General features: G+C 39.1%; 1 protein-coding gene across 1 annotated transcript in view; it reads right to left on the reverse strand.

Annotated features, from left to right (window-relative positions):
- Positions 1 to 2,426: 2,426 nt before the first annotated feature.
- The window catches only part of LOC140734878 (BCL2/adenovirus E1B 19 kDa protein-interacting protein 3-like), a 37,533-nt gene continuing 26,344 nt past the window's right edge, over positions 2,427 to 13,615 (reverse strand). The window contains exons 5-6 of the mRNA XM_073059528.1: positions 8,905 to 9,054; positions 2,427 to 5,987 (exon numbers count right to left, since the gene is read on the reverse strand). Coding sequence (XP_072915629.1) covers positions 5,939 to 5,987; positions 8,905 to 9,054 — 199 coding nt within the window. The 3' untranslated portion in view covers positions 2,427 to 5,938. The remainder of the gene's footprint in view (positions 5,988 to 8,904; positions 9,055 to 13,615) is intronic.

Consider the following 13,615-nt stretch of genomic DNA (forward strand, 5'->3'; position numbering starts at 1 on the left):
ATACTTACACAATCAATTATTTTGATTTATATTTATAATTAATTTAGATCACTTTGTAGAGATCTGTTTTCACTTGGACACAAAAGATTTTTTTTCTGTTGATCAATGTCAAAAGAAAGCTAAATTAAATCCACTGTGATTCAATTTTGTAAAACAATAAAACATGAAACTTGCAACTGGAGTGAATAAATTTTATAGCACTATCTATCTATCTATCTATCTATCTATCTATTTATTTATTTATTTCCTGTGGTTCATGTATTGCATTGTACTGCTGCAGCTAAGTTAACAAATTTCACAACATATACCGGTGATATTAAACTGATTCTGAATTGAAAAGTTTAAGGAGGAATCACAAACTTCAGTAGTTTCAGGGGTGATCAGTAAGCAGAAATGAATGTGTGTTAAGATAAAGTAGTTTAATGTGACCTCAAGCTTGTGGTGGGCAGAAAGTGAGAAGCCATTGAGGATGCACTGGGATGGTCAAATCCAAGGACAATATAGGGATGGATGAGAGTTTCAGCAGATGATCAGAGGGGGAGTCAGGAAGTACCCTGGAGGTAAAAAAATACATGTTGAATAATATATTCCAAAATCATTAAATCAGCCTATATTTTTAAGACAGTATGTTTGTTTTAAAATGCCAGCTATAAAGTGCCTGCTTAAAATATATTTATAAATTCTGCTTGAGTATTGCTTACCTCAGACTGTGATAATATGCTCAGCAGTGACCTCTGTTGGTCAGTTACGCTGCATATAAAAGTATACGTCAACCATTTTGTCTACACAGGATGTTACTGCATTGTTTAATTTAGAGGATAGAGCCTGACCTTGGGACAAATACTGAATAAGCTGGCTGCTAGAAGCTTTCTGCTTTCAGGCACTGGAATCAACACCAGAACATTAAGGCATAACCTAAGCCAAAACTAACAGAATGCTATGTGGTTGAAGATACAGTCTAAAAATACTTCTCAGTGGGCTGCCTCAGAGATTTTCCATTCACAAATACTTTCTTGTGGAAGCAGAAACAAAATGATTTTCAGACTTTAGAACAAATTTAAGTGCACTCAGCAATTTGGCTGGAATGGAAAATTAAAGGTAGCATGGAGCTAAACCTTTAACTCACAATCGTGAGAAAATCTGCAGACACTGTTAATCCAATGCAACACACACACAAAATGCTGGACTCAGACTGGAAACTTCAAACTGTTTAATTTTTTTCCATAGACGCTGCCTGACCTGCTGAGCTCCTCCAGCACTTTGTGGGTGAAACTTTTAACAGATGCCCAGGTTAGAATCTGATACTGATTAGTGGAAACTAATTGGGCAGCCTCTTTTCCATTACTGCTGTTAGCAACAGCCCCATTTTATGGAAATTACTTGTAGGTAACTCGCTGCTTTTTTTCCCCCTGGAGAAATGATCTTGTTTTTACCTGAAGTTGCTGTAGTTTTTGCCATGGGCTCTGCTTTTCCATTCATTGAACAAATTTAGGAATAAACTACTTTGTTTGCTGTTCAGTCAGATGTTTGCCAATAGCCTAGACATTCCAACCTGCTTCCACCTCTTTGACAACATTGTCAAAAAGTAGTCTGTACAAAACAAAACTCCCACAACCCATAAAATTATACAACTCTTAGATCTTTCAGGGCATTAGCCTTAAAAGATTAGTCAGCTCCATCATTGGTACTGGCCTCTGTAGTATCCAAGATGACTTCAAGGAGCATTGCCTTAGGAAGGCAGCATCCGTCATTAAGGATCCCCACCATCAGGACATGCCCTCTTCTTATTGTTACCATCAGGAAGGAAGTACAGAAGCCTGAAGACACACATTCAGCGATTCAGGAACAGCTTCTTCCCCTCTGCCATCAGATTTCTAAATGGACATTGAACCCTTGAACACTACCTTACTACTTTTTTTATTTACTCTTCTTTTGCACAATTTATTTTAACTTAACTATTTAATAGACATTTTAGAGAGATATATATATTTACTGTAATTCCAATTTTTCCCTAGACTTATCATGTATTTTATTGTAATTCTGCTGTAAAGTTAATACATTTCACAACATATGCAGATGATATTAAACCTGATTCTGATTTTTTTTGCTGACTCAACTAAAATTAATCTTCAAACTGTCAAGTATGTTTTCACTTACAGCACTCAGCAGACACTTAATGCCACATAAACAGCACTCTGTAAAAGCGAACAACCGCTACCTTGCAATGTCACTCCAAAACTTTCAATACTTCAAGCATTTTTCTTCCTCCTCTCCATAAGTCTACTTTTCCAACTGGTCTCCAATTCCTACGGTAGCCTGGAGCATTTACTGTGTTAAGTATTATATAACCAAGCTGCTTATAGAAAAAGGGGTCACAGACTGACTTCCTTTTGTGAACCTTTAGAAAGATGAAAAAAAAGACAGTCTTGTATTTATATGTTTAATGGCACAAAAATGGTTATGATACTAATTTTACATTAATCAGAATACATAATACAAAGTGCTACCTAGATAATTGCCAGGTATGTTGATATTCGCTTTGGCTCAGTTAAATTCAACAGATTCATTTTTGAAAACCTGTCCCACCATTTCAAAATTAATGAAGAAAATATTTATTTTAAATTGTAACTTTTTTTCAGTAATATGTGCTGCAGATTGACATCTTGGCTGCTGCAGGCATAACACACTAATGTGCAATATTTAGGTTATTTTATTACCATATAAATACCTGTCAGTTAAATGTTTATGCTAAAGATCAAAGTATAATCTTTTCTACTTTGTTGATTGGGAGGTATGGGGAATTAATTCAATCTTGTAAAGCTGTGCTCCTTCTAATATCTCAAAGTGCAAATTTAAATTGAGGACAGTTCCTTCACCCCCGCACCTCCTCACATTGAAAACAATATTTAGTTCATTTAGATATCTAGCGCAGAACAAGCCTTCCCAGCCCAATGAGCTGCACCACCCAACAACCCAACCATTTAACCCTAGCCTAATCACAGGACAATTTACAATAACCAATTAACCTACTAACCAGTATATCTTTGGACTGTAGGAGGAAATTGGAGCACCCGGAGGGAACCCATGCACTCAAGGCGAGAACGTACAAATTTCTTGCAGACGGTGCCGGAATTGAACTCTGAATTTTGGAACGTCCTGAGCTGTAATAGCGTCATGCTAACAACCACACTATTGTGGTGTCCCCATACGATGGTCACAATCTCACTGCCTGCACTCAACCAATCCTTGAGCATTTCAGAGCCAATTTGGCATATACAGACATGCAATTTAAGGTATTGTGCACAAAACAAATATTCTTACTGCACGGTGCAACATTTGCAGGAGAAAATGAAGACTGCTTCAGTCAGGAACCTTCCTTGGTCATAGACAAAAGGTATACAGCACAGACACAGACTCTTCGACCCAACTGGTCTATGCCGACTATGATGCCCCATCCAATTTAGTCCTACCTGTCAGCATTTGGCCTAGAAGCTTCTAAACCTTTCCAATTCATGTACCCATCCAAATATATTTTAGAAGCTTTTATTGTACCGGCCTCAGCCATTTCCTCTGGCAGCTGATTCCACATAGATGTTTTGAAGGGTCCTGTGCAAAGTTGATTGCCCTTTCTTTGAGAAACTGCATTTCTCAATCATTTTGTGATATTATGTCCTTCAAGCATACAATCTCTGAATATATCTTTCAATATATACTGGGCTTTTGCTTTAATTAAAACAGCATTCCAACATCTTTCTTAAAAATTGACGTGTAATATTGGCAAAAAAATCAGTAATTCTCTGGTATCTCACCATCTCCTTCAACAAACTGAAACTGAAAGAAATTGTCTAGATCTCAAGAGCTGAAAATGGAAGGAAAACAATACATTTTCAGAATGCACTGAGCTTCTTCTGCAGACAGCATTCAGACAAGGATATCTTTTCACTGGAGAACAAGCAACATTCATTTCAAACCAATATTTTCTTAAACAAGAATCCTCCTTGGTTGTATTTTACTAGAACTAGACATACAACAGGAGCTAGATTATCTCAAGAGAATTTAAATAAATTCACTTTGTTTTAAATTTTACTTGTTTTTCTTAAAAGAAACTTTACAAAAATCACTTTCCAAACTTTATTTTCTCCCCCTGGTCAATATGGTCAAATAATTTTGCTTAACATCATGGGTTAGCTGAAAGAGCCATTTTGTAGGAGGGGGCTTTTATATTCTTCAATTCCAGGGGGAGTCATGTAGTGGAATGAAATATCAAACATCCCTGCAACAACATCCAGAGTCAGCCCACTACAATGGAGCAGAATTAAGCTCTTTAACACTGCTTCAATCTCAAAGCAGCCCCAACACACTGAGGTTCCTCTACTTCTCACCAGATAGCAATACTAAAGACGACTGTGAAATCAATGAAGAACTGAGGGCAATTTTGTGTTACACATGCCAACACTTTGGGAACCGGACTCAGATTGCCTTAACTTACTTGGGGCAGAATTCTTACAACCAAGAGAAAATAGACCTGCTCATCCCATCAGAATTAGCTGAATTAAACCCCATGTATGAAAAATCTAAAATCTTACTCTAAATCAGGGGTTCCGAACCTGGAGTCCATGGCATAAAAAAGGTTGGGAAACCCTGCTCTAACTATTACCCAAACAGAAGATTGCAACTACGCTGAAAACAAAAGACAGAAAAAAACTGAAAGGTTATAGGACATAGTTTTAATGTATTAGCTTCCAGAACTAAAATCTTCCTATTAAAGTATTAGGGGAAAGGCTAAAATATCCAGACCATTGCAGCTTAGTCAAACAGGATGTGACAAAACAGCAGAAATTATCATTTGTAGCCCAAGGTGTACATTACTGTCAGTAGTTCATATCCTCAAATAATGGTGAGATTTCTGAATTTTGCCCATCAGAGGGTTCAGAGTTTGGATCCTTCAGTTTCAGGGATAATCACCAGTCTGGGCTGACTTACCAAATCTTAGCTGGGATATCACAACTGGTCTCAATATTTGCTGGCAATAGGATCTGCAAAGGGAGGAAATCAGCTCACACTTCTTTCCCCCATGAAACCTGTTAGGAAACATCAGGTGGGAACAGGGTGTAGATTGGCAAGGTCAATAAAGTGTGCTTGAAATAGAGAGATGTTATCAACATTCAGAGGTAAAAATTAATTCTTAAACAAATATCACAATTAACTTTAGAATTCTGAAAATGTTTCAGGGAAGCATTAGAAAGCAAAGACAAAAAAACACTGATCTGATCAGTAGAGTCAAGGCCAAATTGCATGGCTACTTTCTTGTTAGCATCAAGCGTGTAAAGAAGCAGTGATTTATGGTTAGGTAAGAGAATACATAATAGATTAAATATAATGTCAATCATTACAATCAAAAACATAAATCTAACTGGAATAACTTCATCAGCAAAACAATATGTTGATTTGTTAGTTCAAGTATTTAGCTGTTTGCTCAAGAGGTTGTAAATGTTAAACGTGAGACTTCATTGCCCACTGCTTTGTTGGTTCAATGCTGCTGGGCACCAAACCTTTCTTTTCCCAACCCTACTGACACCTTTTGTGCTGTGCATAAGTTGTGCTATTTTATAATCTAAATGCCTGCACTAAAAGATGCATTGCACAGATCTTCAAAGGTGTTTGCTGGTGAATCTACTTCACACTGATGCAAACAATTAATTAAAAGCATATTAGGGTTGCTGTAAGGTGGTAACACAACTTGCTTAACAAGTCAAAGTGCAAGAGAGGAGTCCAAGTTAGTGCTCAGGAAAGCATTCTCTACAAAGTAACAAAGGGGAATATGTGATGAGATGGGATGTCTTGTGCTTGTGATGGGTATTTTTCTTCCTCCAATTCAAATGTACTGATGGGACATCCACACAATTTCACAGGTCATGTTTAAATCTGAATCTGGCTCTCAGAAGGTGCTGGATGATGAGGTTGTCAGTCTTTTCCCAATGTAGATCCTAAAACAGAAGGGCTCAGGTTAGGAAAACCACATCTCTCCCTATCAAATTCTCACTCACACAATGCAAATGACATTTTTAAATTTACATTGTTGAAAATGAACATTATGTTAAAATTATAAATGAAAGCACGATTTTTATTCTCCATATTCAATTTCAGCTTGGAATTAAGGTTTAGGCCAGTGCACTCTCAACATGAACAGAGCCATTCATGTAGTCAGTAAATTTGAGACTTGGGCCCTTGACAACACTTATTTTAACAATAAATATGAAATCCCTCCAGGCATTTAATCTTGCACTTTGATATGTCTTTCACAAAAATGAAATACTGTATGTCCCTCCAATTGAAGTCAGAAGCTTGAAGATCGCCTGGTATACAAGGGTTTTAAGAAATATGAATTCCAAACAATTAAATCCAAATATCAACATAGTGATAGACTTACAGATGTTTCAACAGATGTTTTAAATGCATACAAAATGCAAAAGGTGGCTCAGTAAATCTTGGTAATTTCCCAAAGGTCTGAGAAAATATGATAAACCTGCACTTATAACCAATCACAACTCCCCACAAAGAAAAGTGCAACATTGGCCAGAGTACAATTTAAACATTCTGTACAACTCTGGTCACCACATCACAGAAACTGTGGAGAACAATTACAAAAATATTATGCCAGAGAAAAGCAACAGGGACAGAGAAGATTAAACAGTCTGAGGGCCATAGTGAGGGATCTTTTGATACCTCTGCTGTTCAGGAGGCATAAAGTTAAAATAACTGGTGATAAGGTTTTGAAGGATTGAGGGAAAATGTTTTCCAAGGCAGAGCTCACTAACTGAAGTGTGGTAAGAGGTGAAACCTAATTATATTTTTTAAAAATACATGGAGCTGCAGAATGGATCAAAGTAGAACTAGACTAGGCAGCTCTTTTTCAACTACCGGTAGTAATGACATAATAGGCTGAATGGACTCCTGCATCACAAGTTTCTTATTATTCTATGAATTCATAAAATAATGCAGAGTTGCAGGGTAAGAGGTAGAAAACATTAAAAGCAAAAGACACATTAAAAATTGACTTTCTAACTTTAGACCATTTTGTTGTCTAAAACATTTGTTTTAAATTATGCTTTATCCTGTATTGGCGCTGGGAACTCCCAGATCAGAGCATTATTACTCCACTCCCACACCCACTGCGCTAGTGAAAATTCTAGTGCCCGGAATGAGTTTATTTTGATTACTACAGTTGTGCCCAATTTAGAAAAGGTATGACAGCAGAATCTCTGAAGTTGTTAGCCATCCAAGGTGGAATTAATTTTACTTCTGGTGGTAAATTACCTCGACGTCGCCAGTGGCAACGAATCCTTCTGACTCCCTGCAGATACCCCCATTTTGGGTTTCCATTCCCATCAGAAGGTTCTCTGATGATGTAGTAGTTATAGACTGCTCATATTAACCAGCTACAATGATTTAAATAGTGTTTTTAGACTAGCTTGACAGAAACCAGTAGGTAGTCAAAGAAAACAGGAAATACAAGCCTATCTGAATTCTGTTACAGTTTGCAAGTGTTGATTTTGAAAAAATTATGAGACTGGCTATGCCAATTCAGAAGTATTAAAATGAATTATGCAAACAGGCATGCCACAAAATAGTTTGCATAAAACAGTGAATGGAAAAAAGTGGAAACAAAAGGATATCTCCAACAGAAAGGGGACAAAGACTGGAACAGCACTTCACAGATCTACAGCTACAGAAAGGTCTTCCAACTTTGCCTCTGACTCAAAGGAACGTGCACAAGAAACAACAGCAATAATGGATAAGTGGAGTAGGAAAAATAGCAGAGTTACAAGAATGAAGCAGGAGCATTAGCAGAGCTGCAGATCACAACGCTGAAGAGTTATTGTGTATTGCATCTGAACAAACTGCAACTGTGTTTGGGTGGGCTGCAGTGTTTATTAATCTGCAAGATCAAAGACAGATATAGGAAACAATCTTGGCATTTGTATTTTATTAAGTTATTGACCTTATTATCAGCAAGTCTTCCAAGGAGGCAATTATAAATATAGGAGCATTTAGATAAATATTTAACTCCAAAGTATTGTCTTACACCTATTCTCTAATAACAAATGCCATCAGTGTGCTTCAGCCCACCCCACTGGTGGATTGTCACCAGTGGGACTATTGGGGGCCACGGTAGCATAGCTGTTAACGTGTCACTTTTTGAACTTGGGGTGAAGTTCAGAGTTCAATCCCCGCATCCTCTATAAGGAGCTTGTACGTCCCACCCATGGAATGTGTATTTCCTCTGGGTGCTCTGGTTTCCTCCCACAGTCCAAAGATGTGCTAGTTAGACCATAAGAAATAGGAGCAGAATTAGGCCATTTAGCCCATTGTCTGCTTCACCATTTCATCATGGGTGATCTATTTTTCTTCTCAGCCCCAGTCTCCTGCCTACTTCCTGTATCCCTTCATGCCCTGACTAATCAAGAATCTATCAGCCTCTGCCCTAAATATTGGCCTATAAAATGATTTGGCCTTCACAGCCGCCAGCGGCAACGAATTTTACAGATTCGCCACTCTCTGGCTAAAGAAATTCCTCCTCATCTCCGTTCCAAAAGAATGCCCCTCTCTCCTGAGCTGTCTCTTCTGATCTTAGACTGGATAATAGGTTAATTGGTCTTTGTAAATTGTCCAGTGATTAGGCTAGGGTTAAATCAGTGGGTTGCTGGGTGGCGTGGCTCAAAGGGCCGGAAGGGCCTGTTCCACAATGTATCGCCAAATAAATAAACGTTCAGCAAGAAATAACAACATCCTGAATATCCACAGTCCGGTTACTCTCAAATAAGAACCCCATTTTGTGTCTTTTTTAAAATCCAGTAAAGGCTTTTTAAAAATTAACACGAAGGTTCATCGTTAAACACTCACCCAAGGCCAAGAGCCAGAACATGTGACAGAAGCAGGGAAGGAAACAGAACCTTCAGAAATTCAGCAGAAAATACACCTCCTTTCTTCATTGCTGCAGTTTTCCTCATACTGAGCGTGACTGAACGCTTAGGATGTTTGAAATGAAATTCCCTGCAGGAGAGCAGACAATGAAACTTAGAACTGTGTTTTATTCAAAGACATTTTCTATTATGTACAACTATGGATCTCTCAGACTGACACATTTAAATTCAATTATGTATCTTAATAAAATCTGAGGATAAATAACATCAGCAGGTAGCTACTCTTTTTCTGTGCATTAACAGTAATTACAGCAAAAGCAGAAAGCAATAAACAAACTATGGATGACAAAGGAGAAACAAATACAATAAGAACATAAATTCAAATTAATTTTCCATCTTTTGTGTAAAGCTTTGTACTGCTGAGTCTTGTTTATTCTCTCTCTCTCTCTGTTTTTAACTGAAATGCATTATATACTTTTTTCTTTTAACTTCAAAAAGCTAGTTACAAGCAGTTACATAACATCTTGGATTTAAAACACGTTTCAGGTTCATTTTCTAAGTTTTTCACTTTAACTTCACAAACTTTCAATCACACCAAATTGAGAGCTTTCTTCATTTTGTAGGTAAGTGTGTAATACTCAAATGTTACTTTATAACAAAATAAGCAGCAACAATCTCTGATTCAACATTCATTTTCTGGCACTGCTGATTTTTGCTCCTGCAACTTCTTATCATTAGCTGAACCTATTCTGTGTATTTTCAGCAGCTTCTTAGTGTTTTACTATTTTATAAAGAGCTACGTTACAAGTAGCACATCTGTGAATTGACAACATTCTCACATTTAAATAAAACAAAAATGGATTTATCAAATGTTCTCAATTAAGAAATGTGCCGATTGTAGGGAGCTTGATAATATCCAAATTGAAATCCACTTCCTAAACCATTTAGGGGTTGAGAGACAAAGTAAATCAGAATCAAAGTAAATTGTGGCTCAGAAGGGTAGGGAAAGGGAGAGGATGGCAGCAATGATAGGGAACTCTATAGTTAAGGGGTCAGACAAGTGATTCTGTGGACGCAGGAAAGAAGCACAGGTGGTAGTTTGCCTCTCAGGTGCCAGGGTCTGGGATGTTTCTGATCACATCCAAGATATCCTGAAGTGGGAAGGAGAACGAGGTTGTGGTACACATTGATACCAATAACATGGGCAGGAAAAGGGAGGAGGTCCTGAAAGCAGACTACAGGAAGTTAGAAAGGAAGTTGAGAAGTAGAGCCACAAAGGTAGTCATCTGGGGATTATTGCCTATGCAGCAGTGAGTATATGAATAGAGTGAGGTGGAGGATAAATGTGTGGCTGAGGGATTTGAGCAGGGCGCAGGGATTCAAATTTCTAAATCATTGGGATGTTTTTGGGGCAGAAGTGACCTGTACAAAAAGGACAGGTTGCACTTGAATCCCTGGGGAGTATTACGAACAAAGCGGATGAGCTTAGAGTGTGGATCAGTACTTGGAGCTATGGTGTTGTGGCCATTACAGAGACTTGGATGGCTCAAGGGCAGGAATAGTTAGTTCGAGTGCTTTAGCTGTTTCAGAAAGGACAGGGAGGGAGGCAAAATAGGTGGAGGCGTGGCACTGTTGATAGGAGACAGTGTCACAGCTGTAGGAGAGGAGGAAGACATGGAGCGATTGTCTACTGAGTTACTGTGGTGGAAGTTAGGAACAGGAAGGGGTCAATAACTCTACTGGGTGTTTTTTTATAGACCACCCAATAGTAACAGGGACTTTGAGGAGCAGATAGGGAGACAGATTCTGGAAAGGTGTAATAATAACAGGGTTGTCGTAGTGGGAGATTTTAATTTCCCAAATATCAATTGGCATGTCCCTGGAGTGAGGGGTTTACATAGGGTGGCGTTTGTTCAGTGTGTTCAAGAAGGTTTCTTGACAAAATATGTAGATAAGCCTACAAGAGGAGAGGGTATACTTGATCTGGTATTGGGAAATGAACCTGGTCAGGTGTCAGATCTCTCAGTGGGGGAGCATTTTGGAGATAGTGATCACAATTCTATCTACCATAGCATTGGAGAGGGATAGGAACAGACAAGTTAGGAAAGCGTTTAATTGGAGTAAAGGGAAACATGAGGCTAACAGGCAGGAACTTGGAAGCATAAATTGGAAACAGAAGTTCTCAGGGAAATGTACAGAAGAAATGTGGTAAACGTTCAGGGATATTCACATTGATATTCGCGTGGAGTTCTGTACAGGTATGTTCCAATGAGACAGGGAAAGGATGGTAGGGTACAAGAACCGTGGTGTACAAAGGCTGTTCTAAATCTAGTCAAGAAGAAAAGAGGAGCTTATGAAAGGTTCAAAAAGCTAGGTAATGATAAAGATCCAGAAGATTATAAGACTAGCTGGAAGGAGCTCAAGAAAGAAAGCAGGAGAGCCAGAGGGGGCCATGAGAAGGCCTTGGCAGACAGGATTAAGGAAAACCCCAAGGCATTCTACAAGTATGTGAAGAGCAAGAGGATAAGACGTGAGAGAATAGGACCAATCAAGTGCGACAGTGGAAATGTGCGTATAGAACCGGAAAACATAGCAGAGGTACTTAATGAATACTTCGCTTCAGTATTCACTATGGAGAAGGATCTTGGCGATTGGAGGGATGACTTACAGCAGACTTAAAAGCTTGAGAATGTAGATATTAAGAAAGAGGATGTGCTGGAGCTTTTGGAAAGCATCAAGTTGGATAAGTCACAGGGACTGGACGTGATGTACCCCAGGCTACATTAGGAGGCGAGGGAGGAGATTGCTGAGCCTCTGGCGATGATCTTTGCATTAATAGGGACGAGAGAGGTTCCGAAGCATTGGAGGGTTGCAGATGTTGTTCCCTTATTCAAGAAAGGGAGTAGAGATAGCCCATGAAATTTTTGACCAGTGAGTCCTACTTCAGTGTTTGGTAATTTGATGGAAAAGATCCTGAGAGGCAGGATTTATGAACATTTCGAGAGGCATAATATGATTAGGAATAGTCAGCGTTGCTTTGTGAAAGGCAGGTCATGCCTTGTGAGCCTGATCGAATTTTTTGAGAATGTGTCAAAACATATTGATGATGGTAGAGCAGCAGATGTAGTGTATACGGATTTCAGCAAAGCATTTGATAAGGTACCCCATGCAAGGCTTATTGAGAAAGTAAGGAGGCATGGGATCCAAGGGGAAATTGCTTTGTGGATCCATAACTGGCTTGCCCACAGAAGGCAAAGAGTGGTTATAGACAGGTCGTATTCTGCATGGAAGTCGGTCACCAGTGGTGTGCCTCAGAGATCTGTTCTGGGACCCCTACTCTTCGTGATTTTTATAAGTGACCTGGATGAGGAAGTGGAGGGATGGGTTAGTAAGTTTGCTGATAACACAAAGATTGGAGGTGTTGAGGATAGTGTGGAGGGCTGTCAGAGGTTACAGTGGGACATTGATAGGATGCAAAACTGGGCTGAGAAGTGGCAGAAGGAGTTCAACCCAGTTAAGTGTGAAGTGGTTCATTTTGGTAGGTCAAATATGATGGCAGAATACAGTATTAATGGTAAGACTCTTGGCCGTGTGGAGGATCAGAGGGATCTTGGGATCTGAGTCCATAGGACACTCACAGGTTGACTCTGTGGTAAAGCATATGGTGCATTGGCCTTCATCATCATGGGACTGAGATTAGGAATCGAGAGGGAACGTAATAGGACCCTGGTTAGACCCCACTTGGTGTACTGTGCTCAGTTCTGGTCTCCTCACTATAGGAAGGATGTGGAAACCATAGAAAGGATGCAGAGAAGATTTATAAGAATGTTGCCTGGATTGGGGGTCATGCCTTATGAGAATAGGTTGAGTGAACTTGGCCTTTTCTCCTCAGAGTGACGGAGGATGAGAGGTAACCTGATAGAGGTGTATTAAGATGATGAGAGGCATTGATCGTGTGGATAGTCAAAGGCTTTTTCCCAGGGCTGAAATGGCTAGCACAAGAGGGCACTGTTTTAAGGTGCTTGGAAGTAGGTACACAGGTGATATCAGGGGTAAGTCTTTACGCAGAGAGTGGTGAGTGCGTGGAATGGGCTGCTGGCGGCAATGGTGAAGTTGGATACGATAGGGTCTTTTAAGAGACTCCCAGACAGGTATATGGAGCTCAGAAAAATAGAAGGCTATGGGTAACCCTAGGTAATTTGTCAGGTAAAGACATGTTCAGCACAGCTTTGTGGGCCAAAGGGCCTGTATTGTGCTGTAGGTTTTCTATGTTTCTATAACTGATTGGTGGAGCAGACATGATGGGCTGAATAGGCCTAATTCTGCTCGTGTTCTTATGTAACTTATTCAATGTGCTGTTCTTCTCAAAATACCAGAAATGCACAAAATATTCAGAAGGATTAAAGCCATAGTGGATGCACTTGGGTTCTGTTAAGTGCATTTCAATAATGGTGCTACTAAAATGGGAAATGCAGAGTCTCAGGATTTGAATGATTCCGTTCACATTCTCCAGCTACACAATTGGATCCCTGAGAGGTTTTCTCCCAAAAGTTTAGTTACACAATAACACAATCTAGAACATGCATCAAAGATTTGTTTGTATTTTGTTATGGTAACATTTAAACATTATATGCCAGGATTGATATCTGATTTCTACTGAATTAGCTGCTTTTAGCTTGGGTTTAGTAGAG

This window comes from Hemitrygon akajei, chromosome 1 (assembly GCF_048418815.1).
Source record: "Hemitrygon akajei chromosome 1, sHemAka1.3, whole genome shotgun sequence".
NCBI lineage: Eukaryota > Metazoa > Chordata > Chondrichthyes > Myliobatiformes > Dasyatidae > Hemitrygon > Hemitrygon akajei.